The sequence below is a fragment of the Ptiloglossa arizonensis genome, chromosome 4, assembly GCF_051014685.1.
Source record: "Ptiloglossa arizonensis isolate GNS036 chromosome 4, iyPtiAriz1_principal, whole genome shotgun sequence".
NCBI classification, from domain to species: Eukaryota; Metazoa; Arthropoda; class Insecta; order Hymenoptera; family Colletidae; genus Ptiloglossa; species Ptiloglossa arizonensis.
Window position 1 is genome coordinate 8,201,920 of NC_135051.1, and position 25,781 is coordinate 8,227,700.

A 25,781-nucleotide genomic window follows, 5' to 3' on the forward strand; every position below is an offset into this window, starting at 1 on the left:
GATTGAGATCAGGACCGACGTTTGAAGGAATCAAATTTAACACTAGTGTGCAGAACTTGGAAAACTCTATACGACTCTACACGTGTGTGTTAACCCTTTGCGCTCGAGGCTTCTTCGAGACAATTCTTTAAAAATTCATCTGGAAGTGAAATCAATCTGGTGAAATTAATCTGGAACGGAACATTTTTGTATATTATATTTTGTATAGTTTGTATATTACAAGAACGTAATATTTCAATTCCAAACCACCAAGTTTTACCGGATAGAAAATAGTAGGTATTGTAACATGAATAGGTCGCTTTGAAGTCACACAATGATCATCGAGTTCCTCGTTTCGGTCCTTTTAAATTGCAGAATCGTAAAATTGGGTAAATTGGAAATTGTCGTAGAGAAAATTCTTCAAGTCGTGAAATTAATCTGAAACGGAACATTTTTGTATATTATATTTTGTATATTACAAGAACGTAATATTTCAATTCCAATTTCAATTCCAAACCACTAAGTTTCCCCGGATAGAAAATAGTGCACCGAATTAGGTGTGTACCGAGGATTTCTCGAGTCCAAAGGGTTAACGTGGTATTGTAACTTGAACAGGTCGCTTTGAAGTCACACAATGATCATCGAATTCCTCGTTTCGGTCCTTTTAAATTCGAGAACCGTGAAATTGGATAAATTGGAAATTGTCGTGGAGAAAATTCTCTAAGTCGTGAAATTAATTTGGAACATTTTTGTATATTTCACGTACGTGAAGGTGATACTTAAATGTCCATTTTGAATTCCAAACCACCGAGTTTTCCCGGATAGCAAATATTACACCGAATTATCGATCTTCTCTCGAGTCCAAAGGGTTAACCCTTAACCGAACACTCCACGAGAATCTATGATGATCGCCCGATAGGTAAAACGTTCGATTCATTCAAAGCCACGTATTCCAACGCGGAACAACAGAATTGAAAACATCCATTCGGTACGATGTTCCTTCGAAGTGCAATAATATTTTTTAACAATTTCGTTGTGATCGGGGCAGCAACCTTGAACGGCCAATCGAAATTGGGGCCAATTGTAGGGATGCTGCGCGCTCCATAGAGAAGTGTGTGTATGTGTGTGTGTGTTTTGCACACGTGGGAACTTGGCTCGAAAGAAGCGATCTCTTCACGGCAGACCTGGGCCCTTTTTAACTCGAACGTTACTCCAAGTATCTCGAACAACGAACACACTGTCCTATTGCATCGTTATTTCCATTATCGTTATCTCTTTCGCGAAATAGCTTCCATGATAATAATAATAATAATACTAATACTAATAATAATAATTTTTGTACTCGAAACGATGAAACACTTACATGGAAGTAAGCGAGGTGTTGCGAAAACAAATGTAACGAAAGAAGAAAAGAAATCGGTGCAACGAGTGTACATTATCGATATTCTGCACACGTAATCGGCAATCGTACCATAGTTTGTAAGTTCGAATTACATGATGGCGATGATGATTCGTATAGCTCATAAATGTATAACGGCCGATATGTTCCTATAGAAACTTCGCTGACACGTTCCGTGGTTAAGTAAATGGAGATATATTTTACGTTTCGTTAAGAGAAAAAAAAAAGAAAGAAAGAAAAAAAAAAGAAACAAAAATCAACGATCGACTTTCTATTTTCGGAACCGACGCGCAAGTATCATCGAGGTGACCGTTACTTCAAACGAATCGATGTTTCGATTATTTCCAAACAACGTCGCGGGAAATAAAAGACTGAAATATTATACGCGAATAGTTACTCGTTTGATATCGTTTCAAATCAAATTTGCTCATGTCTGCTTCGCTGGGAACAACAAGCGCGATTGGCTCGTCGACCTTCGAGTGTAACGACCTTGCAAGCGAAACCATTGGTCATCCAACGGATGAATGACTCTATATACGCGCGTCACGGTGTACAAGCGAGCGTAACATACACAACGAAGTTGTAAAGCGTGTTCGATGGTTGAAAGAGACGAATTGGAAAAAAAATTCGAAAAATGTTACGCGCCCAAATATGGGCACAATTTCTTCCATCGAGCGTGCTATACCTGTTTGATGTAAGTAATCGCGCAACGGAAGGGGAAAGAGGCGCGAATTTGCGAGCAGTGGTAACCGTTTTTAGCGAAACGCGCACAACTCGCGCGCAAACTAGTTTCCCTTACCGCCACGCGATTTTTCTACCATTGAAAACCATGCGTGTGAACGCCGTACCACCTCTGTGTAAAATGTACAATTTCCTCGTGAGAGCCGCAAGACTGATAATTTAACGCAGATACACGCACTGTATACGTGAAATGGTATCGTTACAAGACGCGTGGAATTGAGTTTCGATCAAACTTCCTCAACGTTGCGAGCTATGTACATACACGTGCGCATACGTGTAATAATATGTACAAATGTACGTACGTATGTATGTCTGTATGTCTGTATGTCTGTATGTCTGTATGTCTGTATGTCTGTATGTCTGTATGTCTGTATGTTTGTATGTTTGTATGTTTGTATGTTTGTATGTTTGTGTGTATGTATGTACATCTTCCTGCGAGCTCTGTACATACACACACGCATACGTGTATATACTATGTATAAATGTACGTATGTACGTATGTATGTACATATTCCTATCTGTTTCATTTCCATTTGTTTTTTTTTTTTTGTTTTGTCTTTTTATCGATGAACGAACGTTTCAAAAATTTCAACGCGAAACTCTTCTCTCTGCCGCGGCAGGGCCAGCGTCCAGTTTACTCGCGAAAGTTCGTTTCAGGCATTGCAAGACCGTACGAAGTTCCCTTTTGCACGCAACTTATACAACGTGTATCGGTTTAACTTCCTCGTTTCTTTTATTCGCCCCGCGTAGAGTTTATTTTTAAGTAGAGAATGCCCTTTATTTTTAGCGCTCAATGCCCGACATTAGCCGATAGGTCTTCACCGCGTGTTAATTGTTACTATTATATTTATCAATGTCCATCGATTTATTAATCGCCTGTTATTTTTATTTTTTATTCGCTACGACTGTGGTTATTCATTGTTGTACAAATCGGAACACGTTTATTCTTTATTGGATGATACAAGATGCTCATATATTCGGGTAACGAATTGTAAATACGCTAACGTGTTATGTATAAAATAAATTAGGAATAAAATATTTTTAGGTGGGAAGTGTTAAACACGCACCGGTGTTCGTTTATTTATGTCCTTAACTTCTATCGGGTTGTTCGCGAAAGTGATTTCGTTTTTCAAAATTGAGAATATATAATTTAATAGAATGTTTACACGCTCTGAAAAAATCATGTTTTATTTTCACCAATAAGAAACGAAATCACTTCCCGAACGACCGAATAATTTTGTCAAAACGATGGATTCATCGTGATGCAAGGTATGAAACAATTAAAAACCTGGGAAAACGGATATTATCAAATCCTAAATTTTCTATTCGCTCTGAATCATTCGATGAAAAATCTATTTTCCATACAACTTACGTAATCTGTATCGCAGAATTTATTGTTGCTCCGATTCTTACCTACAATTTTAATCGAGCTTGGATAACTAGTTCTCGCGTAAATTCCCGGAAGCAAAGTGTTTCCGGAGAATTATTTTTCCTTTTTTTTTTATATTTTCGATATTCAATTTATACGATTATATCTCAATTATATTATATATTTTCGATTTATATTTTCTTCGGGTAAAATATAAATTATTTTATTATATTTTCGATTTATATTTTTAAAATTTCGTAGAACACCCTCTATGATGTGTTCACCAAGTCATTATGCGATCCGGTTGTTGAATACAAAGAGTTGAAATAATTCTGCGATGGTCGGTAATTGAAACGTCGGTAATTGTAACGTCGGTTTATTTTTAATTCGTAAAATTCGACTACGAAACGCGTCCCGTGGAATTTTGTGAAATTTAGACGCTGACAATAAGAGATCAATGATGGCCCATGGACTTCGAAGAGCAAGCCGGTCTAACACGTTTGTTCAATGCCGAAGGTACATTGACTTTCACCGCTTCGTCACGGTACTTCACCGGCTTCCAGATATTCTGTTTTACCCAGGTTTTGTTCTCAGTATTCGCTACATTATTCGCCATGATTCATTACTCATACTGAGTGCCAACTTTGCACTTGGATTTCTCTGGAAAAATCGTGAACCACTCTTCTCTAAAAGGACTTTTCTCTATGTAAAATTTCGTTGCGTACTTTCTTAACCTCTTTCTCTCTCTTTCTCTCTGCGCGCATGCGCGTGTACGTGTGTTATCGATCAAAATTTGTTCCCAATTATGAAGAGATTTCTTTCGTTTGATAATTGAAAAATAATTTTTACAAACGATGTGTTCGTAATTATTTCTACAGCGGGTGCCATACCTTTACGAACGATACGGAAAGAAATTTAAAAAACAATAGAAAGATTTATTTTAGGAATTAATTGCAATTACGTACACAATAAATGTCACGATAACCTCAACACTTGTCGCGTAATTCGAGAAACGAGTTGCGAGGGAAACAATTGCAATGTATCCATTGTTTCCGTTAATCTCAGTTGCCGACGCGAAAACAAATTTTGAATCGTGTAGAGAGAATAAAAATCGTTTGTTCAGTGGTTCTCTTAAAAATGTTCCCTTAAAAATATTGTTTAAAAAAAAGAAACAAATTTTGAGAGATCGAAAGTGACATTTCACAATAAAAAAAAAAATTTAAGCGATACCAGAAGAATTGGATTCGAAAAGTAATCTTAAATTCTAATAGCCTGCCACGATGCTCTGAAATTTATTTATCCGACAAAATATATTCTATTTAGAAAAATAGAAAAAAGTATTCTAAATTCTACGAGTCTTATTAGTTTAAGGAAATATTCTATACCGTGCAATTATTTTTAAAATTAAAGAAATATTCTATACCGCGCAATTATTTTTAAAATCAAATAAATATTCTATACCGGGCAATTATTTTTAAAATCAAAGAAGTATTCTGTACCGCGCAATTATTTTTAAAATCAAAGAAATATTCTGTACCGCGCAATTATTTTTAAAATCAAAGAAATATTCTGTACCGCGCAATTATTTTTAAAATCAAAGAAATATTCTATGCTATTCTATGCTGTATTAATCTCACTATTTATTCTATTAGCAAATACCAACACTCCCTCCACTCAGTATACCTGTTCTACACTTAGTTACCGGAAGTCTTTACATCGCAACTACCCCGCGAGATTGTTTCTTAATCATCGATGGCCATCACATTATTGCATACTCGAAAAATACTTCTCGCTATGTGACGTTAAACTTACCTGCGTACTCGGGGAACTACCTATCAAATCAAAGACAAAAAAGAAAAAGAAACAAGAACTCGTGCACGCGTAATCGATAATTGTACCTGAATTGCATCGTCAATGCATTAACCACCTTAAGACTGAAATTTTTATCAGGGAACACACTTATCGTGTACCTCGAGTTATCTGGTGTTCAATAAACTCGAAGAAAAAATTACAATATGTACGTAAATTTTAATAATTACAATAATATTTCTCGATATGTGTACAGAGGATGATATTTATCGACTTATTTCTACCATAAAAGTTTATCAGAATGTAAACTAACGGATTTCAGATTATAAATACAAATTTTACGTAATGTGTAGATACGATTTTTTTTTTTACATAAAACATAACGTATTTCATGATAAAAATAGTATTTTAAATGCTTCGATCGTAACGTCTCTTTTATGATCCGCTATGTTGCATTAATGTTAAACTATTCGCGATATTTTTTCACGGATGCCATCAATTATCGTACTTTCCAAAAAAAAAAACACTTTTAAAAAATTGGTGGGCATGTGACATTTATTGTTACGAGAAATTAATTATTTTTCACAAAGGATAATCGTAGAGCAAAAATATGTTGCAGACCAGAAGAGTTTAAGGTACGTTCCCATGCGAGCAACGCACACGTTAAATGTTAACGCGCCTCTGCTTGCTACCTTGGAATAGCTCTTTGTTGCACACATTGCACATGTAATAACGCGACTTAGTGTGCTCCCGAGCATCCATTTCAATTGTCTTTTTTCAGCATGCGCGGAGAATTTTTACCGAAAGTCGATAGTATTTTTCAATTTTCAATGCAATGTGAAAAACACAAAGTTTAATTACTACTCTAACCTGCTCGTCTTGATCTGCAATCGGGGATAATATTGGAATAAAAAAAACCAGACAGGTTCGTCCTCCTCGTTTGTGGTTTCCTCCCACCACTACGGACAAGTAGGGGAAAAGATAGTGGGGTATACAAAAGTCATCAAGCAAGGAAGACCTGAAGTAGTGTTCGAACCGGAAGAAAGAAGTACAGCAGTTGGATCCTGTAAGGATTAAAACGAAGTTTGTCGAACGACAAGATGTTGTCGCAGTCATTCTTGTCAGTGATATTATCTGCATCGTTTTTATTGCTTCTAATTGTTTCTACGTCCTACACTGCTGAATATGAAGGTAAAGAGGTCTTTTTCCGCAGTCGATAAATTTAGAAATACAAGATTAATTTAAAAATAAGGAAGAATGTACGTAAGAATTTTACGTAAATTTGTTGAAAAATAATTAACCAAAAATGTAGTCCTATTTCAAAGAATTTCAAAAGAATTTGTTAAAATACGTATCGCTTCTATCTTTGTTATCAAATGTTTATTCGTTACGATCTTAACGACGTTTGTTCCGTCATACGATTTATTCTAACCCGATCTACAATTATGTAGTTGTATCGTCTGTATTCAATTGCGCAACAATCAATTCAAATAACTTAGGCGTAATTGTAATTCAGGAAAAAAAAATGGTTGGAGATGCTGGTCAACGATAAGTTACTCTCGGTTGTACGATTTATTTTTAAATATTCATAAACCGATGAAATGTTCCGCATTAAGTATTAGTTGTAATACGATATTATTTATAAATTTACGAATGAAGAATTTTCATTTTCTCAAATACTATAAAGTATATTTGTATGCAATAAATTTAATAAGAATTTGAAATTCCGAATTTTATCGCTTCTATGAACACGTGTTCATGTAGATACTTAGTTAACTGTATTTAACCTCAATTTTTTCTCAAAGTACAATTGCTTCGTAAACTTACCCGGTGTTCTTCATGGATTTATCGCTTGCGTCAGTCGACGCTTTGTTCAACGTATGTAACGATCTCGATCATTTTCAGGCGACGTGTGCACCATTAACAAAACGCCGGGTATTTGCGCGCGATTGCAAAACTGCCTACCGGTTTATGAGGACTTGTTGAAAGGACTTCCACCGACTAAAATGTGTGGATATGCAAGTTTTGAACCAATCGTCTGTTGTCCGGAAAGAACATCTACTGTAACCACGGTGGCGCCTACAACAACAACGACAACAGTTAGAACTTCTACTTCACCACGCGTACCCTTTACCGGCAGGAATATCGTAGCAAGAGCAAGTGAGTGCTTTATATCCTTAACAGTTCATGAAGATATATATGTACAAGAAAATTTTGAATTTGACAACGAAAAATTATAAAATATTATGAAATATATAATTGGAAGCGTTGAAAAATAGTACTATTATTATAAATTATCAATCATATTAATACTAGATTGTGTTATTTATATTGATTAGTCTTGAATTCAACATTCTTAAAAACAATATGGAAGTCGTTCTTAGATGAACAAATAAACGAAGAAAATGTTCATGCTTTAATGACATTTACAATGACAATATTAAATACATAAATGAAAAATAATTCCATTCATTTTTATTATTAATATCAGCTCAGACCTCTATCAGGCTTATGTGTTCACAAAGTCAAAATTTGATTTATGATAAAAAGTATTCTAACCTATCCTGGATAACTAAATGTATCACAAATTACTCGTAACAGAAACTTAAACTAAATTCTGATATTATTGAAAAAAATGTCAATTAAAAAATCAGCGTACTTAAAGGTAATCTGTTAAACTGATCGTTTCAGAATGTGAAGAGTACTCCAGATCAGTGTATAAAATGGTAACGCCACCTATCTTATCGGCCAATCGGACACCAGTAAATGTATCCTTATGTGTACTCAAAACTCGTAAACTTATTGTCGGCGGTACAAAAGCTGATCCAAAGGAATTTCCACATATGGCTGCAATTGGATACTATACCATTGACGAAGGCATTGTGGGGTCCTGTGGTGGCACTTTGATTTCAGAGAGATTCGTCTTGACTGCAGCACATTGTCTTTACGATAGAAACAGGTAGATATGTACGCTGATAATATCGTCAGCATTGACAATGATATCGATATCCAATATCGAGATCACTATCGTTATCGTTATTAGTATTGATGTTAATATCAGAATTATTATCGGTTTAAGTATCAATTACCAATGCCAATATTTACGAAGTATTGAAATTACAATTAGCGCCACTATGATTACCGACATATCAATATCAACACCAAATACGAGTACCGTAATTCTTTGCAGGGGAGTCGCAAGTTGGGTGCGTGTAGGTGATTTGAATCTCAAAAGAACGGACGACGACGCGAAACCACAAGACATCAGAATTATCGAGAGAATAAAACATCCCATGTACAAACCACCCTCCGAGTATCACGACATCGCGCTTCTTAAATTGGAAATAGATGTGCAATTTGACGCATGGATAAGACCCAGTTGTTTACCTTATTCTTTACCCGATACCGGTAACGACGATAAGGCAACTGCAACCGGATGGGGTTTGGTCGACTGGAGTAAGTGTAACGATTAAAAATATTCTGCGGAACGAGACACAATTTTAACTCTAATTTCTGTTTTAGCTGACGACGAAGGCTCAAATGATTTGTTGAAAGTCACGATTAGCTTGGTGTCTCAACCGGAGTGCAATAAGAGCTTCAATTCAGACACTAAACTCGAGCGTGGAATCGTGGACGAATGGCAAATTTGTGCTGGTAATCTCGGAAAAGACACTTGTCAGGTAACGAACTTCGAGCTCAATCGACGATTCAAATATAGTCCTGCCCTCTGTTAGGGCCCTCTATGTGGTAAATCCAATGCAGTCGATATCACAAATCTCTATTTAGAGTTGGATTTAAAAAATAATCCTCTGAATGTACTTCATCTTTACACAATGAGACAATCATTCTGTTGTGCACACATAAGATGCAAAATAAAGATGTAATAATAATAATATTATTTTTCTACGTTTTTCAAATGGTACATCTTATCTTTTGAACATTAAGCTTTTGCTGATCATTTCAAGGCTTGGATACATTTTTCAAAAATAGAGTATACTTTTAAAATAATCAGCAATTTTTGTTTACAAATATTTGATAATCTAAAAATTTATTTTTGTATGTCTAGGGTGACAGCGGTGGACCACTGGCGATCCGAAACAACGATTATGACTGCATGTACAACGTAATTGGTGTTACAAGTGTGGGACGTATTTGCGGTAGCAGTTCTCCCGGTGTATACACTCGCGTTTATAATTACATTCCTTGGATAGAAAACATTGTTTGGCCAAATTCGTGATATGCTTAATGAACATTAAATAAATACCTTTTTACGTTAGTTCGTTAATATTTAATTTCATCGTTGCCACAATAATTTTTAAACGAAAAACATTTCATCTTCCTGCGCTGATTTCTTTTTTTTAATTACTTTCTTTCGTTTAATATCGCTATAAGAATTTTCGTCTTATGAAATTTACATAGAAACATACGAACAAATTGTAAAATTTCGAACACATTTAAGCTAAAGATTTCGGACAATATTCAGCATTGATCTCTGGACGCGCAAGCGCCAACCGACGGATTTTACCTAGTTTTCGTTACTCGGTTCGTTGTCTTTGTTTGAAACCAAACCATAACCGTGGGTATCTACTTTTGTTTTCATCCAGAATCCGAAACCGATTGTAACTGAAGCAAGAATTGACGTAAACGTTACGCGCGCAACTTTAACTACAAGTGCAATTAAATAAACAATCAGATGTAGATTTTTCATCTAAACGCATTCGACTCCAGCAATCTTCGTCTCGGTAAGAAGAACCAATAATTCCTTACCGTTGATTTTATTTCGCTTAATTACTTTTACAAACACAAAGTACATATCGATAGTTACAATATTATGAAACAATATTTGAAATTAATTTAAATCATCTTACTCCTTACAGATAGTGGTGAAACATTTTCATTTTTTGTTCTTAATTCACATCACTCGTTTAGAAAAACACATTCCGAACCAATAGTGCGAATATTTTATGTACGTACGAAGCACAACGATTCAATGTCGGCCATCCTTGAACCGTGTGGAAATGATACCGGTTCTCCCTCGATATCAAAAGCCGAAGATAATTTATCAAATAGTGACGGTCCACTTATTAAGACCTGCGTTCGTCAGAATAGTTGCAACAGTGTTCGTACAAGGTAAAATAACGAAAGATCTTTACACAGCTATAGATATATAATTATAATGATCATGTATATCACGTTGAAGATTTGTCTCGATACGAATGTATGGTATAATACTGGTATTTTATTTCAGTTCTGAAAACGTTAATCGAACGTCGATCGTCTCGTCTCACACAATGTTAGGGTTCGATAAAAAGTCTACGAAACGACGTTACTGTTTATGGACCTTAACATTTATCCTGGCAATAATCGGCCTCTGCAATCTTTTCCTAAACATCATAGTGATCGCCGTTTTACGGATCAGTCAGAGAATGGAGGCGATGGAAGTGATACCTGACGAGAATCTAGTGAAGTTTTATGGAAGAACCGACTTAGACAAGGTTAGATAGTTGATGGAAGAGATATAACAAACTTGCGCATTAAATAAGTTATATAGACCTGGAAAAGTTTACTGTACTTCTTACACCAACTATACTTGAGAAAAGAAAACTTGCGAATTCGTGATTAACGAAATTATGTATTCGCAGGTGTGCTTGCACTCGGGAGTTTGCCAAAGTTATGGCGATGAACCGATGGAAATCTCTGGTGACGAAGCTGGTGTACAAATAAATGTGAATAATCGCAGATCACACAAAGAAATACGTACAAAAGTAACGATTTTATCGAACGGTACTACAATGTCCCAAGTGGAATCTTTTGAGATCAAAGATCCTCGGACTGGCGTCATCTACTTTACCACCGATTTTCCAAATTTTGGTTTACCGGTGGGCGTAGAAAAAATTGATGTAAAAATTGCTGAGACCCATAGGATCACATCGCCAGTTAACGAAAGTCTAACTGTAAACTCTGACGAACAAATTTCCATTCACGGTGCGGAAGGCATTACTATGGAAAGTAAAGATATCGTTTGGAGCGCAGATGCTGATATTTTTTTAAAGAGTGTCAATGGAAGCATCGTTCTTAACGCCAAAGATGGTGTTTTTATAGACGTCGAGAATATACCCGTCGCACCGATGTTCTTACAAAGTCCAGTTAATCACGAACAATACAAAGTCTGCATTTGTATGCCACAGGGGAAACTGTTCAGAATGCCAGTTCGTACAGGTACAAACAGTCGATCGGTAAACTGTGCTCGCGTTGTCAGAACTCCAGAAAGTGATCCTTGCTCACAATAGAATCGCGAAAATATTGCAATTGTATTGTAATTACATTATTTAATGTATCCAGCACTGCCAACAGAAGTATGAATGATATACATGGTTTTGTTTTTCACTATATAAGTAATTAAATACTAATGAAGCATTAAGAAACGTGAAAGAATTATAATAAATTTTTGTATGAATGAATTCTGCAAGGCAACCAGAAGCATATATTCTATGAGAGCGTATGTAGATATTATTTGGTTTTTATTCCAGATATTAGTGCATTAAAACTGCGACTTGCAATCCTGTGAATATTACGTACAGTATGACATACAATTACATTGTGTAAAAACGTCGGCACTAATTACGTTACTTTTAATAAAAAATTATGCATCAAAATTCATACTCAATATTGAATACATTAACTTTTAAATTGAATAATAAAGATTACGAACAAGTTGCCATCATTAAAAATAGTGCAGAATTCGTGTTCTTTTACTAGAACATTGAAAAAGTTAATACAACCGTGTTCAATTAAAAGTTAAGCACTTTCTGTTATCATCTCCTCATTACTTTCTTCCATGTCTTGTTGTTCTTGTTCTGTGGGAGGTTCATATGCTTTATCTAAGGGACTAGCAACTACACCACCTGGCCATACACTCATTTCTGCAGCAAGTTTATTAGTACCCTCGAGTAATGGTCTATACCCTCCATGAGCCAGTACACGTAACAATGTTTGAGCTGTGAAACATACTAAGTCTTGTTGTTCCAGTGCCATAGCTGTATGCACACGTATATTACCACCCTCACATGGATCAGAAATACCTAAATAAAGTTATAATGGTCATATTTAATACATTTCAGCATAATAATGTACTATATACTCATTTAACCGAAATACAATAAATCTTACCAGCGGATCCTGGAAGGAAAAGTCCAGAAGCAAGTAATTGGAGCACTCTCTTATATGCTTGATTTATTGGCAATGCCTGTCTACTAGGATTATTCATTATGGCATTATGTGCCAGCAAATCTAGCATCCAAGGAGATAGTGGTTCTAAACCCTCAAATCTACTTCTAAGATCTCTTAGTAATCTTATTAAAACCTTTATACTGGAATGGTGAGCATTTTCTTCAAACCAACGAGAATGTCTAATTGCAGCAAGATGACCTTGACATATTTTTACATCTAAATGCTGATCAGATTCTAATTTCCGTAGATTTTGATGCAATGTAGTGATCAATACCCGCACTGTAGCTTCATTATTAGCAATATCAAAACCACGCTCTGTTTGAGTAAGTCTAAAAATTTCTTTTGGATTAACAGCCTTCAAGTCATTATTGACTTTTGTACCAAGCGCTTCCACTGCTGTCTTAGTAGGTAATGTTTTAAGGATTACAACAATATCAGCTACATTATGTCCCTTGATCATTGTTCCCTTTTTAAAGCTACCAACTTGTCTTACTTCCTCCAGTTGCTACAAAAACAAATTATTATATGATACAAAGAAACCAAGGCTCACGTAATTAAGTAACGAACTAATACCTACACAAGCTTCAAAACTTCCTGGAGTTACAATTAAATTGTCAAGTACACTCTGTAGCTTGGTCACAAGATTTAAAATAGAACTTTGTTCTTTTGGAGTAGGGCACATGTCTGTATTTTTTTTCAAAAGTGCCATTTGAAAGTCAGATTCATCAGGAGCTGGTTTAACACGTGGGAATGCAGCTTCACATAATGTATAATCAAATGGAAGACGTGGAAGGAATTGTTTCCTAGGAAATCCCATTCCACGTCCCATTCCACCTCGACCACCTCTAATCATTCCACCTCTACCACCACGTACCATGTTTTGTCTATTCGTAAAGATGAGAATTCAAAAGTATTCTAGAAATATTTGTTACATAGAATTGACAATTTGAAAATACTGAAAACTTAGTGTTTATGATAAAATGAATTGCTCAAATTGTTTAAAGTTCAGTAAACTGAATTAATACATAAATTAATAATGTATATTTAATAATTATATAAAAATTAGTAAAATTTTGGTGAAAGAATTAACCAAGACGCCTTCCCGACATCATTTCTATTCAACAAAGATAACATATTCTAAGGTTGAATGCGTAATATAAATGTATTAGTCTTACCTGAAAATACAAAAAGGAGCTTCAAACAAAAATATTTCACAATTTTTTATTATAAATTCTTAATTTTTACTTCAAACAACAACTCAACATATTCATTAACGGCACCCAAGCAATTTTCGGTATATTATAACGTCATTGAGAACTTAGTATACAAAGATACTCTGCCAACATATCATTAAAGTGTTACCTCAGCGCCATCTAATCACAATCTGGTTACAATCATACTTCTATGTTAACATTATATTCGTTGCCTATAAACGTTAACATTATGTACAAACAGATGAAAACTCATAAAGTTACAATTGTAAAAAAATATATGAAAAAATATTATATATTAAAAGTTATATGAAATGTACTAACAGATTCACATATGATAGGGGAATCCAAATTTATTCATTTAAAAGTTTTAAAAAATCAATTTTGTCTTCTGTATATACTTTACCTTTTTTTGTTTTAATAATATTGTTGAATCTTTTTATATTAGATCTGATTTTGATCCAATTATAAATTCATTTTCTTCAATCAGAAATTGGAGATTCACAATAAAAAAACAAAATTTGAGCCTTTTATTGAAAAATGAAATAGTGATGATTTCAGTTGCAATTGGAATTTTTATTAAGAAATTCTAAAATAAAAATTCGAATTTTGAACTAAATATGACACAATTAGATTTCTTTTTATGGAGAAAACTAAACAAGATATTCATCATAACAAACAATCTATTTACATTTAAGTTAAAAAGAATGTGCTCTATAATTTTACAATGCAATGTATGCACTAATACTTAATATCACCATATACTGTTTACTGAAACGAATAAAGTAACATAACCAAAAGACACTTTTAAATTATATTATAATACACTAATGAATTCGGTTTAATTTGAGCTATAACATGCAAGATAAAAATACGTCCTTTTATTTGTAAAAAATGAATGTAGGTATACTAAAAACTTCCAAAATAATGACCATGAAGAAAACATTCACATCATGCTCTTAAATTTTATTGGAATCTCTAAATTAGTTGACATAGATGTTTTATCTTTGGTGACTTACCCTGTATAATGCAGCTGCAGGCACATTCATTACACTAAATTTCAAACTGACATTAACTTAAATATTACACAACTTTCAAATTTACAAGTGTAACATAATACAAATTAAATGAAGTTAAAAAAATAAGGAATATGCATTTTTAATTACCATTACCCTTTACTTCATTCAGTTAAAATGTCCAGTTTCTCAAAATCAGAAGTATCCAGTACACAATTAATAGATAAAAGGTAAACATAAAATTTTTTTTATACATAATTTGTTTATTAATTTTTTTTTATTAATAAAAGGTATAAGGAAAAGAATATGACTCTAAAACCTTTTAGCTTTTGTTGTTCAATTGATGACATTGATCCATTAACAAAATATAATAGGCAGAAATCACTTTATAAGACTTCATTAATATCTATACATGCAATAAATGGAGGTCCAAGTTTAAAATTTCAAGCACAATTTATTGATTCTGAACAGAAAAAGAGAATTCCAAAGACTAAACTTTTAGACAGTGGGAATCACAAACATAAAATTTCTATGAAGTATAAGCAAACCTTGCATAACTTACAAAATATAACAAATTTACATAAATTGCATAATCCACATGTTGATTCACACCAACATATTCGTGTGGGATCTTCATATGACAATCTTAAAGATTTAAGTCACTTTAGAAATTTACGTGATGGACAAATAATGAATTTACTTCATAGACCAATAAAGTGGTATCTGGAAGATGAAATAGCATTTGCAAAAGATACAGTATGGAAACAAAAACAAAAGTTATACAATAAAGAAATGGATAAAAATATTTATATTGGAAAACAAAGAAGTAAATACATGTATTTTAATTTAGTAGTTTTATAATACTACTGATGAAACAAAGTTTGATAAACTTTTAAATTTTACTTTTAGATAATGTTTCTACTGAAAAGGAAGCAAACACATATCCTAGATGGTATCAAGATTTTTCCATTAATCAAGTACAGTATTTAATAATAGTACTGTATATCGTTTAGTAATTATTAAAATTAGAATATTAATTAAAATAAAAAGTATTCTTAAACTGCAGATGAAAAATTTAATAATGTTACAATGTCTAATGCATAAAGATTGTGAAGAAATGGTAACAGGACGTACACAAAGAACACTTATAGAAATTGGAATAACATCTACATTCTTTACACTTACATCAAATGTTATTAGAAAATTACACAAATCTCGTAATTGCAACGTAATTGAATTTTTAAGGGAAATCTACAAAATATTAACAGGAAACTATTTTGAAGAAGAAGGATATAGTTTGTTATTTAATTGTTACAAGATAAATCTTTTAACAAAATAAAATTGCCCTCTATCATGTTATAATAATTTTAGGAAAAGTTTATGACAGTAATGCGAGAATAATCTTATCAGCTATTGCATTTTTAACTTTGCCAGAAGCTGTAATGGAATTACATAAAAGATTACCTCCTTTGATAATGCCAAAGTTACCCCCTAAACGTAATGTCTTTTTATTCAGTATACTATTGATTTACAAGATAAATATGTATTTTTTATATTATAGCTGTACCATCAACATCTCCAGTAAGACAAAAAATGGGATCACCATATGAAGAAGAACTCTTTGTACATTTAGATTGGTCATCTTATTATAATGATTTGCAACACTGGGAAGAGCAATGTCAATTAATACCAATACCAAATATAATATTGCCACTCAGAGACTGTATTTTAACTACATATAGGAACACAAAAATTAATTTTAACAATAGAGAAAACAAACCTAGCAAATTACAGAATTTAGCTTATAAAAATCAACACAATATGTCCATCAAAGAAGAATTTAAAAAAGAAACTTCTACCAATTCAAAGCAAAAGTACAATATTTTAGTTAATTTAAGGAAGAAAAATTTGATTAATACTTCAACTACTGATCCTATTAGTAATCTCAGTAATAACCATATTGAAAAAAAGCAAAAGGACAATGTTTTTTCCAAAGAAATAAACAATACAGGTACACTACATTACTTTAAAATATTAACATTATATAACGTTGTAGCACTAAACTTTAACACTCAAAAAATATATGTTGCTTGTAAAAATCTATCTCTTCCAACAAAACAATGATTTCCTCAAATATTTCAATGTACATATTCTTACCAATTTTTTGGGTCATAATATTTGGTATACACTGTATATATGTACATAAATTACACACTAATATTTATAAATAACTACTATTTGTATATCAGATATTCAAAATGAGAAACTTAAGCAATTGGATATAGTAAGTAATAGTAAAAATGCAGAAGAATCTACTTTTGATATTCCACAATTACCTAACGGAAGTAAAATATTTGATTTTATGATCAATGGAGTTAGTGAAATGCCAGGACCAGTTGAATACAAAATTTGTGGTATGTTATTTGTCCAAGTACAAATAAAGTATACATAATCATTTTTAAACATTATTTTTAATGTATTTTAGGAGTTTTACAACCACCTTTGCCAAATAAAAAATCCTGGCTTAATGAGAAACATGCACATTATGTAATATCTGGTGCTGCAGATGAACCACCAATATGCCCTGTAACATATGAAATGACTGGTATTGTAAATGTAACACCAACTAATAGTGACGAAAGATTCTTTGCTATACTAAAACTTGGAGATGGAGCAAACAAAATTTATCCAAGTGGTAGGGAGAATTTATCCCCAAAATGGCAAGAATGGTTGCAGAATGCAGATGAAGAATTTCGAGAAGTAGAAAGGGAAGCAAATAGAATGATAAAAAGTATAGAAGCTATAACAAGATTGGTGTTTCCAGGACCTACATGCGACAATTGTTGCTCTTGCAGACAGACTAGAAAGTCATATTTAAAAGCAAAGGAAATAAAAACACCTTATTTCGTAATAGACACTATAACTGAAGATCAGAAAAAAAACAAGTAATGATAATAATAAAATGACTTTTTAACACTTTTTAAAATATATTTTATAATCCTTCTTTGTAATAGATGTATTGTAGGATCTATGGCTATGCATTCTCCTGCTCCAACTCCACCAGAATCGACGATTAATTTATTAGAAATTATAGCCTCAGATGATGTTCTTAAAACTAATGTTCTCATAAATGGTGTCACAAATGAAAAAGGTGAAATGCAGTATTTTATTTCTGGTGTCAAAGAGGACATGGTACACATACCAGCTCAAATTGTTGAACGTCCACCACCTAGACCACCTAGAAATGTTCCAGAATGTGTATGTGCAATTCAACAGATATTCAATAAAGATTTGACTCCAACAGTAAGTCATGATCATATACCATGGACAAAACAAGATGGTTTATGTTTTGGAAAAAAATTTAGACCCGACAAATCTCATGCTTTTTCCTGTAAAATGTATCCTGGTGATAAATCATGTAGAAGGAACCCATATATTCGTGAAATAAATAAATTAAAGAGAAGAGCAGAAAGAACAAAACAGGAAGCACTAAAGAATACTTCCCTACAAAAAAATAATATGTACAGTATTGCAAATTTTCAACCATGTGGAGATGAACATGGTATGAGTATTTGTGGAGGACCATGGGGTGCATTGCATACTTTAACTCCGAAAGAATTAGCAGAACAGGAAAAATTACAAAAAGAAATATTGAGAGTATGCTTTAATTTTGTAAAATTAAAATTTATTAAATGTTTTATTTATAATTTATATATTAACAAGGTTAAATTATTCAGGTTCCTCCATGTGGAGTAAAACCTGGACGAGCTGTCTGTGAAGGACCTTTTGGTGAGCGTATACCAATAAAAAAACAGCAAATAGAATTAGACGAAATTCCAGGAGAATTTGATGAAGAAGATCTTATAAATGAAGAGGAGAAAGAAAAAGAAAAATCAAAGGAAGAAGTAAAAGAAAAAACAAAGAAGCGACATAAAGAATGTCACATGAGTCCACAATCCATAGTAGCTAGAACAAAAGTACTAGAGAAAAAGGTGAAAAAGTTCATCCCTGATCCCACTTACCCAGGCTATGATGATCCATGGAATATATTTCGTACAGCACCATCAGAAAAAAATTCTGAAACAGATTTTAAAAAGTTATTGAAACTCACTTCTCCAAAACCATCAGCAATACCTATCAAGTCCAAAACATTAGTAGATGGAGATGAGAAAGTTCAGCAATCTTTATTGCAGAAAGTTGTTTTAAAATCCAATACAAAAAGAAATATTCCAAAAGATTCCATCAGGGATTCAAGAAAAAAATCTCCAGATCTTAAACAAGAAAATCCATCTCTACAAACTTCAAGAAAACATATCTCTTTGAAGTCTAGAAGTCATGAAAAGATAGCTAAACAAGAATCAAAGTCAGTTGATAGTCGAGATACTCAAGGAGCCTTTTCAAAATCTGCAGGAACTCGAGCAAAAACTAAAAAAATGCCTGACAAAGTAATAAGACATAACATAGTTGATGATAAAACAACAGATCAAAAACTTTTACGAGAAAAGCAAAGTAAAGACAGTCAGAAGAAGATGAATGAAAAAACTGTGGCTTCTAAAAATATTAAAAAAGAGAGTAAAGTAGCAACAATATCTGTGCCAACTAATAAAAACATGAAATTGAAATCTAAACAAGAAAAGATGAGTTTATTTCATTTAAAAACAAGTAAGAGATTTGATACTAAATTAAAACAAAATAAAAAAATAATGTTAAAGAAATCAAATGATAATGAAACCAGAATTAGTAAAAAAATAGCTACACATCACAATCAACTTAATATTAATTCTAAAACAAGATTTGAGAATTCAAGAAATATTGAAATTAATAAACGAGGTAACAAAATTACAGGAATACGGAAATTAAACCAAAAAGAAACTCGATTGATGGGTAGTGGCAAAAGAAAAGGAAGCAAACAGTTTAATTTGAGGAAGTCTGTAAAACGAGATAAAAAGAAAGATGTACAAATTATTCAAGATACAGACACCGATCCGAAAAAACAGATACTAAATTTAAAAAATATACTAAAATCTTCTGAACTTTATTTTTGCGATGCTAAACCAGTAGATCTTCCTGAAGAACCTCCAAGAAAGTGTACATTAAAGAGTGAGGATATAGAAGATACAACTGTTTCTGTACAAGTTGATAAAGAGATGAATGTAGAATTACCAAGTAAAGGACCTTGTGGCTGGAGAACAAAATCAGAACAACAACTGCCAACAAAAAAAACTTTGCTTTACCTCAGTGAACCAGATTATCTTCCAGAAACAATACCAGTACGGCCAGGAGGAAAACCATGCGTTTGTCGTGAAAATCGGGAGAAGAAAAAAGTACTACTATACAATATTGGCGGGCTTATAGGTGAAAAGAAAGATGATGAGGAATCGAAAAAATTATTAAAAAAAAAAAAAGATGAAGACAACAAAAAAATGCAAGTTATAGATGGTGTTATTTATCATACTCCACCACCAAGTCCACGTAGAAGTGATGAATATGTACCTGTATATGATCTTTGCGAATTTCCATATGATATGTGCCTTACTAAACGTAAACATCCAAGTCTAAAATTCTTTGAAAAACATAGTGGATTGAAAAATCTCGTATCAAAAACATTAAAACACCATGTATCTTGTGGTTGTAATGAATTTATAGATACATCTGGTATTCAAGAAACAGAAGAAAAACAAAGAATGAAAGAACTTAATAAAACCAGAAAAGAATTAATAGAAGCAAAGTCACAAAAAGAACAATGGAATTTAGCACTTAAGGATGTAGAGTTGGTTGATTACTTTACACGATGCAGAGACAGTATGCCTTGTTGGTTGAAGTGTGCTAAGTTTAATAAAGCAGGGTGCAAAATACCACAGCGAAATCTTAAAATTAAAAGACCAGTTTGTGAATGTAAATATGAGAGAAAAATACTTGAACACAAAGAGGAAGTAATGAAATGGAAGAAACGTCGGCAAAAATTGAAATCCATAAAAAAACAACCATACATGAATATTATGAATATTTCAAAACCAGTGATAGTAGATACGAAATTAATGATATCAGGTGTGAAAAGAATTCCAAGAAAAGATGAATATATAGATGATGTTAAATATTGTATAACTGGTGTTGCCGAAAATCATACTGAATTACCATCCGAACCAATAGTGGGTGGTGTACAAATGGCTACACCCATTCATACACCTGAACAAAGTATTGAAGAGGTACCATGTGTTTGTCTTCATCGACATTGGTCACCTACAAATATTCCTCCTGGTCCATTACCATTGCCAGCAAAAATTGTGCTTGCTGAAAAAAAACAACGGCAAAAAGCTACAGAAGAAGCATATAAACAAATTCATACTCCTATAGAAGCATATGATGCACATGATATTCATAGTTGTAAACAGACTTGTAATTCAAATTCTATTCTAAAAAATGATGTAAGTATAGAGAACAATGGCAATGTAACATCCACGTATGTTCAAAACAGCATAGCAGATAATCACATTGAAACAAATATAATAAATCCTTCTAAATTGACAAAACAACCATTCAAAAATGAAAATAATCTGGTTTCTAACAATACCATAATACAAGAAATGCTGAAGAAAAATAAAGATATTAGAAATGAAACAGATATACAGAAAAGTTCATACTTTTCTCAAAAACCTGAGCAACAAGATAAAACTATGAAATTAAATACAGAAGATGTAGAGACTTCTAGCAAAAAAAACAATGAAAGTTCTAACAATACTATGATTGATTTAATGACAGTAGTACAGGTACAATAGTTTTGTATTAGTTCTCAGTTCATTAGCATTAAATGTAATAACTTTAAAAATATTTAATAATTAGAACGAATTAAAGAAAATGGCAGAAGAAGGATTTTTATTTGCAAAACTACCAAAATGTTTCTTAATGCCACAATTGAAATATTGGTTAATGTATAGAAATGGAATCAATATTAGCAATACAGATAAAAGTAAGCAAGATAGTACCTCTATTCTATTCCATAAAATATTAATATTTGTAATATATATTTTTTTTTAGAAAATTCAATACACAAAAGTATCATGATGTGGAATATATTAGATGTAATAAAACCATTCAAAATTGAACCTCCACCATTAAAACTAACAAAAGTTGAACTTGGAAAATTAACTTTTGATCAAGCAGAGAAAATAAAAGAAAAGGTGTGCCTATATAATAAAATAATTATAGTTATATTTCACAAATAATTATATTTATTTGTAGATTGAAAAAAAGAAAGAAATATTTTATAGCCAAGTTCGCAAAGAACGTGTTTTATATGCACAATCAATGTGGAACACAATGGATTATGGAAAATTTCCTTCTATATCCTTCAAAAAAGCATATTTTACTTATATGGCTAACAAAGAAGCAGATGGTCATATTTTAAAACCATGGTTTCCTTCTGAAGTACGCGAAGTGATACATTAAAGATAAATTAAAATAATTTAATAAGTTTAACAACGATTTACCTGTAAGAAAATATTTATTAATGAAAATAAAATAATAAATTTTACCGATTGTTAACTATACTGTTTTGATAAAATAAGCTTTCGAATATACAAGAACGAAATTTCAAAGGCATTTCTTCGTCATTTTTAAAATAATCGATTTGACACCTGGACAATTTTTGACAATCGAGATGAGAACTCGAACCGAATGATCGATAATTTGACACCAAGTTTTTAAGTCGGTTAAGCATCGTAAGCGAGAAAGTATGGATTTCGAGAGTCCAGATGTAGAAAAAGAATTTCCAGGATTGTATGCATCAGAATCAGCTAAGAAAAGTAACGAAAGTGATTGTACGTATTGTCATTCATTGAATGACTTAATTTGTTTAGAATTATGACCTTTTTGATAGAGAGGTTATGCATCTATCATGCAAGTTACAAATCAGACACCGGAATTTTTTCTTTTAATTTATGACATGTATGATTATACGTCAAAATTTATATTTCTATAATCCAATCAGTTAATCGTTATATACATATGTGTTAATTTCTAGTTAGTGATGAAGGTGGACATGAAAAACATTCTAAAAAAGAACTCCTTGGTGGTAAACGCAAAGAAAAGAAAGATCGAAAAGATCGAGGATACGCCACCTTAGAAGGTGAAAGTTCTCCCGATGAGGATCAAGAAACAAAGTAATAATTTTTATACAATCTTATGAATTACAGTCCTTCACTCTCTTATTTCAATTTTTTTGTTAAAAATCATTTGTATTTGGTTTGTTGTAAAGAAATATTTTTTGCATTACTATATGTTTCGCATAATTTATGTCATAGAAGTTTGAATAAGTATTCTAACTCTTCTATAATTAATATTACACTATAAGGTAACTTTAATTTTCACACATTGTTGGCACTGGGATGCTAATAAAGCTTCATATTGATTTAAAGTTAGTTGTATTGATTTTTGTTATATATGTGTGTACTTAGTTAATAATTCAAAGTCGATTTTGAAAATAATAATCTCATTATTTTCAAATGGAAAACAAACTTATTTCAAATATTTATGATTTAATTTTATTAATTATTTTAATAATTATTTCTGTAGTAAATATATATTTTATTGTGAAAGTGATTGTATTATATGTACAAAGAAAAGATTGACTTCAAATTAAGAAAAATTTATACTCTATAATATGTGCATCTGATTTTATGTTTTATATATAACTACTTTATTACTTGAACTAGTATATAATTTAAATCACAGAAGTCCTTCAAAGTCAAAAAAGACCAAAACTTTTAAATTTCCATCAAAAAAAGAAAAACGAGAAAAGTCTAGAGAAAAAGAGGTTAAAGAAAAAGATGCAGAGAAGGAAAAGGATAAGAAAAAAAAAGATAAAGATGAAAAAGATGTAGATAAGGAAAAGCGTAAAGAAAAGGAGAAGGATAAAGCTAAACAAAAACTAAAGGACCGTAAAAAAGGAAAACATATTGGAGAAGACGGTTTAGATATTGGCGGTAAGACATATGAATATGTTTGATTCTATTTGATTATAGTCAAATAAAATTGTTTAAATTATTTATTCAGAGGAACAACCAGTATTTGGTGTTAGCCTGCATTTAGCAGTAGAACGAAGCCGTTGTCATGATGGTGTTGAACTACCCCTAGTTATAAGAGATTGTATTGATTTTGTGGAAGAACATGGAATGAATATAGAGGCATTGTATAAAGTTCCAGGAGTAAAATCAAAAGTTCAATATTTAAAAAAATTATACAATAACAGGGATCCTGTAAATATATCTGAATTTGAACCTACAGTAGCTACAAGCTTACTAATATTATTTCTTAGGTTTGTATTCTACAATTTTAATAGAAAATTTTACAATAAAAAGATCAAAATTGTTATTATAATAATTATAGAGAACTACCGGAACCTGTATTAGAGAATAGTGAAATGATATCTCGATTTGAACAAGCAGCATCTACAAAAGATGTCTCACAGAGGGAAGCACAATTAATACAATTAACTCAACAATTGCCAGAATGTAATAAAGTTCTTCTCGCATGGGTTATATTACATTTAGATCATGTTACAGCACGAGTATGTTGAACAAAGAAATTTGGAGCATAATATGTATGTATATTTTTTTTTATACGAAACTGTATTCCAGGAAAAAACAACAAAAATGAATGCTCAAACCATCTCAATGACATTAAGTCCTGTACTGCAAATGAGTCATAGATTATTATTAGCTTTGTTATTCCATTGCAAAGCTCTCTTTCCAAATGTACAATTAACAAAATATGTTCCACCACTTTCATCTGGCAGTGTTAATCTTCCAGATTCTATAGAAAGTATAACTGCTGAATTATCTAAACAAGAATCATTACTCTCACAGATACATATGCAAATGAATGCAGGATTTGTTACTAAAACACGTGAGGAACAATTGTGGGAAGTACAACGTATGATAACGCAATTAAAGGTCAGATTTCATTATTGCTAAGTTTATAAATACATGTGAAAAATGTTTCGTATATAAATTCCAATTTGAATTTTTCAGAGAAAATATAAAACTGTTCAAAAGTTGGAAGGTGCTACCCAAAAAAGTTTAGACGAAGATGTAAAATCAAATGATGAAAATGCAATTGATACAAATGTACAGAAGCTAAAAGCTGAAGAAGAAGATACAGGGCACATCAAACCTGAGACTCAATCGGCTTGTACCTCAACTTTAAAGAGGAATAACAAAGTGCATGATTCGGAAGATAAAGAACTAATAAGTACAAATATTATTCAAAATGAAAGAAATATTCAAATGCATGATAAGGATATCGTTGATTCTGCAGAGCCACCCACACTTACATCACAATCTAGTGAGCCAGAAAATGCAACATTTAGAACAAGTGAATGTGGTATAAAATTTAATCATTTTCAATAATTAATGATTACTGACTTTTACTACAATTACAACAAATTGCATTACTTTAATTTCAGCGGTAGAAACCGAATCTGAAAATGTTATAGATAAACTGAAGGAAAGTTTGATCTTTGAAGAATTATTAAACATGCAGACATTATTAAAGTCGCGAATAAATCAAGAAAGAAATGAAATTAAACGACTGGCAGAAATATTATTAGAACACGGTCCAGAGAAAAAAAAACCACTGGAAAGAATACATTCACCAAATGAAGCTGAAATGACAGCTATGATTCAATTAGACAAAGAAAATCAGTTGCTTGAGGTACACATAAAGTATTTATAATAATTTGATTTATTTGTTATAATCATTTTTTTTTTACAGAAAAAAATGACCACTTTAATCTATAGTATCATAGAAGAAAAAGATGCTTGCATCGAACTCCGTGTTCAATTAGCAGTTCAACAATTAACAACTAAGACGACTATTGATTAAGAAACAGAATTTTAAATTTACCAAAAGAATAATATACAGATTCTGGAAATATGTAACATGATGTTTTGCATAGAATAAATATATATAGTTTATAAGATGTTACCACAACTATATGTTTTTTCGATTCATTCTATTTAATCATAACA

The 25,781-nt window shown here is 32.0% G+C and overlaps 5 protein-coding genes and 1 long non-coding RNA gene across 12 annotated transcripts in view; 4 read left to right on the forward strand and 2 right to left on the reverse strand.

The window, feature by feature from the left end:
- Positions 1–7,407, reverse strand: part of LOC143145579 (uncharacterized) — a 36,078-nt gene extending 28,671 nt beyond the window's left edge. Inside the window, exons 1-2 of one of the 2 annotated variants that reach the window (XR_012991729.1) lie at positions 7,125–7,407; positions 6,168–6,361 (exon numbers count right to left, since the gene is read on the reverse strand). This is a non-coding gene — a long non-coding RNA (uncharacterized LOC143145579). The remainder of the gene's footprint in view (positions 1–6,167; positions 6,362–7,124) is intronic. The other variant, XR_012991728.1, reaches the window with a different exon arrangement.
- Positions 6,118–9,573, forward strand: LOC143145575 (venom protease). The gene is made up of 6 exons (XM_076309079.1): positions 6,118–6,488; positions 7,203–7,457; positions 7,989–8,256; positions 8,488–8,753; positions 8,820–8,977; positions 9,364–9,573. Exons 1-6 carry the CDS (start codon positions 6,398–6,400, stop codon positions 9,532–9,534), a joined length of 1,209 nt encoding a protein of 402 aa, XP_076165194.1. The 5' UTR covers positions 6,118–6,397; the 3' UTR covers positions 9,535–9,573.
- LOC143145576 (interleukin enhancer-binding factor 2 homolog) lies at positions 9,251–13,953 on the reverse strand. 2 transcript variants are annotated; one of them, XM_076309081.1, is made up of 4 exons: positions 13,703–13,953; positions 13,105–13,411; positions 12,468–13,032; positions 9,251–12,379 (listed from the first exon to the last, which is right to left on the reverse strand). In XM_076309081.1, exons 2-4 carry the CDS (start codon positions 13,402–13,404, stop codon positions 12,096–12,098), a joined length of 1,149 nt encoding a protein of 382 aa, XP_076165196.1. In that variant the 5' UTR covers positions 13,405–13,411; positions 13,703–13,953; the 3' UTR covers positions 9,251–12,095. The 2 variants fall into 2 exon arrangements, with proteins under 2 accessions (XP_076165196.1, XP_076165195.1); XM_076309080.1 differs by having other exon boundaries at positions 13,105–13,442.
- Scgbeta (sarcoglycan beta) lies at positions 9,592–12,427 on the forward strand. The gene is made up of 4 exons (XM_076309082.1): positions 9,592–10,039; positions 10,175–10,427; positions 10,546–10,792; positions 10,940–12,427. The coding sequence occupies exons 2-4, from the start codon at positions 10,288–10,290 to the stop codon at positions 11,585–11,587; spliced, it is 1,035 nt and encodes a 344-aa protein (XP_076165197.1). The 5' UTR covers positions 9,592–10,039; positions 10,175–10,287; the 3' UTR covers positions 11,588–12,427.
- A 520-nt stretch (positions 13,954–14,473) lies between the features above and the next one.
- On the forward strand, positions 14,474–22,293 carry LOC143145571 (uncharacterized). Of its 4 annotated transcripts, XM_076309070.1 has the most exons (13): positions 14,474–14,638; positions 15,462–15,580; positions 15,664–15,731; positions 15,821–16,049; positions 16,126–16,251; positions 16,316–16,765; positions 17,004–17,168; positions 17,240–17,699; positions 17,769–18,411; positions 18,492–21,521; positions 21,595–21,721; positions 21,790–21,932; positions 21,994–22,293. In XM_076309070.1, the coding sequence occupies exons 2-13, from the start codon at positions 15,547–15,549 to the stop codon at positions 22,198–22,200; spliced, it is 5,682 nt and encodes a 1,893-aa protein (XP_076165185.1). In that variant the 5' UTR covers positions 14,474–14,638; positions 15,462–15,546; the 3' UTR covers positions 22,201–22,293. The 4 variants fall into 4 exon arrangements, with proteins under 4 accessions (XP_076165185.1, XP_076165188.1, XP_076165187.1 ...); XM_076309072.1 differs by lacking the exons at positions 14,474–14,638; positions 15,821–16,049 and having other exon boundaries at positions 15,532–15,580; XM_076309071.1 differs by lacking the exons at positions 14,474–14,638; positions 15,462–15,580 and having other exon boundaries at positions 15,686–15,706.
- Positions 22,294–22,406: 113 nt separating this feature from the next.
- Rlip (Ral interacting protein) lies at positions 22,407–25,742 on the forward strand. 2 transcript variants are annotated; one of them, XM_076309076.1, is made up of 9 exons: positions 22,407–22,571; positions 22,775–22,913; positions 23,485–23,735; positions 23,806–24,067; positions 24,139–24,319; positions 24,390–24,704; positions 24,783–25,134; positions 25,217–25,464; positions 25,525–25,742. In XM_076309076.1, exons 1-9 carry the CDS (start codon positions 22,487–22,489, stop codon positions 25,633–25,635), a joined length of 1,944 nt encoding a protein of 647 aa, XP_076165191.1. In that variant the 5' UTR covers positions 22,407–22,486; the 3' UTR covers positions 25,636–25,742. The 2 variants fall into 2 exon arrangements, with proteins under 2 accessions (XP_076165191.1, XP_076165192.1); XM_076309077.1 differs by having other exon boundaries at positions 22,563–22,698.
- Positions 25,743–25,781: the final 39 nt, after the last annotated feature.

What these genes read in the sequence shown, in the direction of transcription:
- LOC143145575 (XM_076309079.1), top strand. Translation starts at nt 6,398, where the DNA reads ATGTTGTCGCAGTCATTCTTGTCAGTGATATTATCTGCATCGTTTTTA. An exon ending in TGTCTTTACGATAGAAACAG is followed by an intron (nt 8,257 to 8,487) that starts GTAGATATGTAC and finishes AATTCTTTGCAG; the next exon opens with GGGAGTCGCAAGTTGGGTGC. An exon ending in TCGGAAAAGACACTTGTCAG is followed by an intron (nt 8,978 to 9,363) that starts GTAACGAACTTC and finishes TTGTATGTCTAG; the next exon opens with GGTGACAGCGGTGGACCACT.
- Scgbeta (XM_076309082.1), top strand. Translation starts at nt 10,288, where the DNA reads ATGTCGGCCATCCTTGAACCGTGTGGAAATGATACCGGTTCTCCCTCG. An exon ending in TGCAACAGTGTTCGTACAAG is followed by an intron (nt 10,428 to 10,545) that starts GTAAAATAACGA and finishes ATTTTATTTCAG; the next exon opens with TTCTGAAAACGTTAATCGAA. An exon ending in GAAGAACCGACTTAGACAAG is followed by an intron (nt 10,793 to 10,939) that starts GTTAGATAGTTG and finishes ATGTATTCGCAG; the next exon opens with GTGTGCTTGCACTCGGGAGT.
- LOC143145576 (XM_076309081.1), bottom strand. Translation starts at nt 13,404, where the DNA reads ATGGTACGTGGTGGTAGAGGTGGAATGATTAGAGGTGGTCGAGGTGGA. An exon ending in CAGGAAGTTTTGAAGCTTGT is followed by an intron (nt 13,033 to 13,104) that starts GTAGGTATTAGT and finishes TTGTTTTTGTAG; the next exon opens with CAACTGGAGGAAGTAAGACA. An exon ending in TTTCCTTCCAGGATCCGCTG is followed by an intron (nt 12,380 to 12,467) that starts GTAAGATTTATT and finishes AACTTTATTTAG; the next exon opens with GTATTTCTGATCCATGTGAG.
- LOC143145571 (XM_076309070.1), top strand. Translation starts at nt 15,547, where the DNA reads ATGGATAAAAATATTTATATTGGAAAACAAAGAA. An exon ending in AGTTGAATACAAAATTTGTG is followed by an intron (nt 17,169 to 17,239) that starts GTATGTTATTTG and finishes AATGTATTTTAG; the next exon opens with GAGTTTTACAACCACCTTTG. An exon ending in CAGAGAAAATAAAAGAAAAG is followed by an intron (nt 21,933 to 21,993) that starts GTGTGCCTATAT and finishes ATTTATTTGTAG; the next exon opens with ATTGAAAAAAAGAAAGAAAT.
- Rlip (XM_076309076.1), top strand. Translation starts at nt 22,487, where the DNA reads ATGGATTTCGAGAGTCCAGATGTAGAAAAAGAATTTCCAGGATTGTAT. An exon ending in AGACGGTTTAGATATTGGCG is followed by an intron (nt 23,736 to 23,805) that starts GTAAGACATATG and finishes TTATTTATTCAG; the next exon opens with AGGAACAACCAGTATTTGGT. An exon ending in ATTTAGAACAAGTGAATGTG is followed by an intron (nt 25,135 to 25,216) that starts GTATAAAATTTA and finishes CTTTAATTTCAG; the next exon opens with CGGTAGAAACCGAATCTGAA.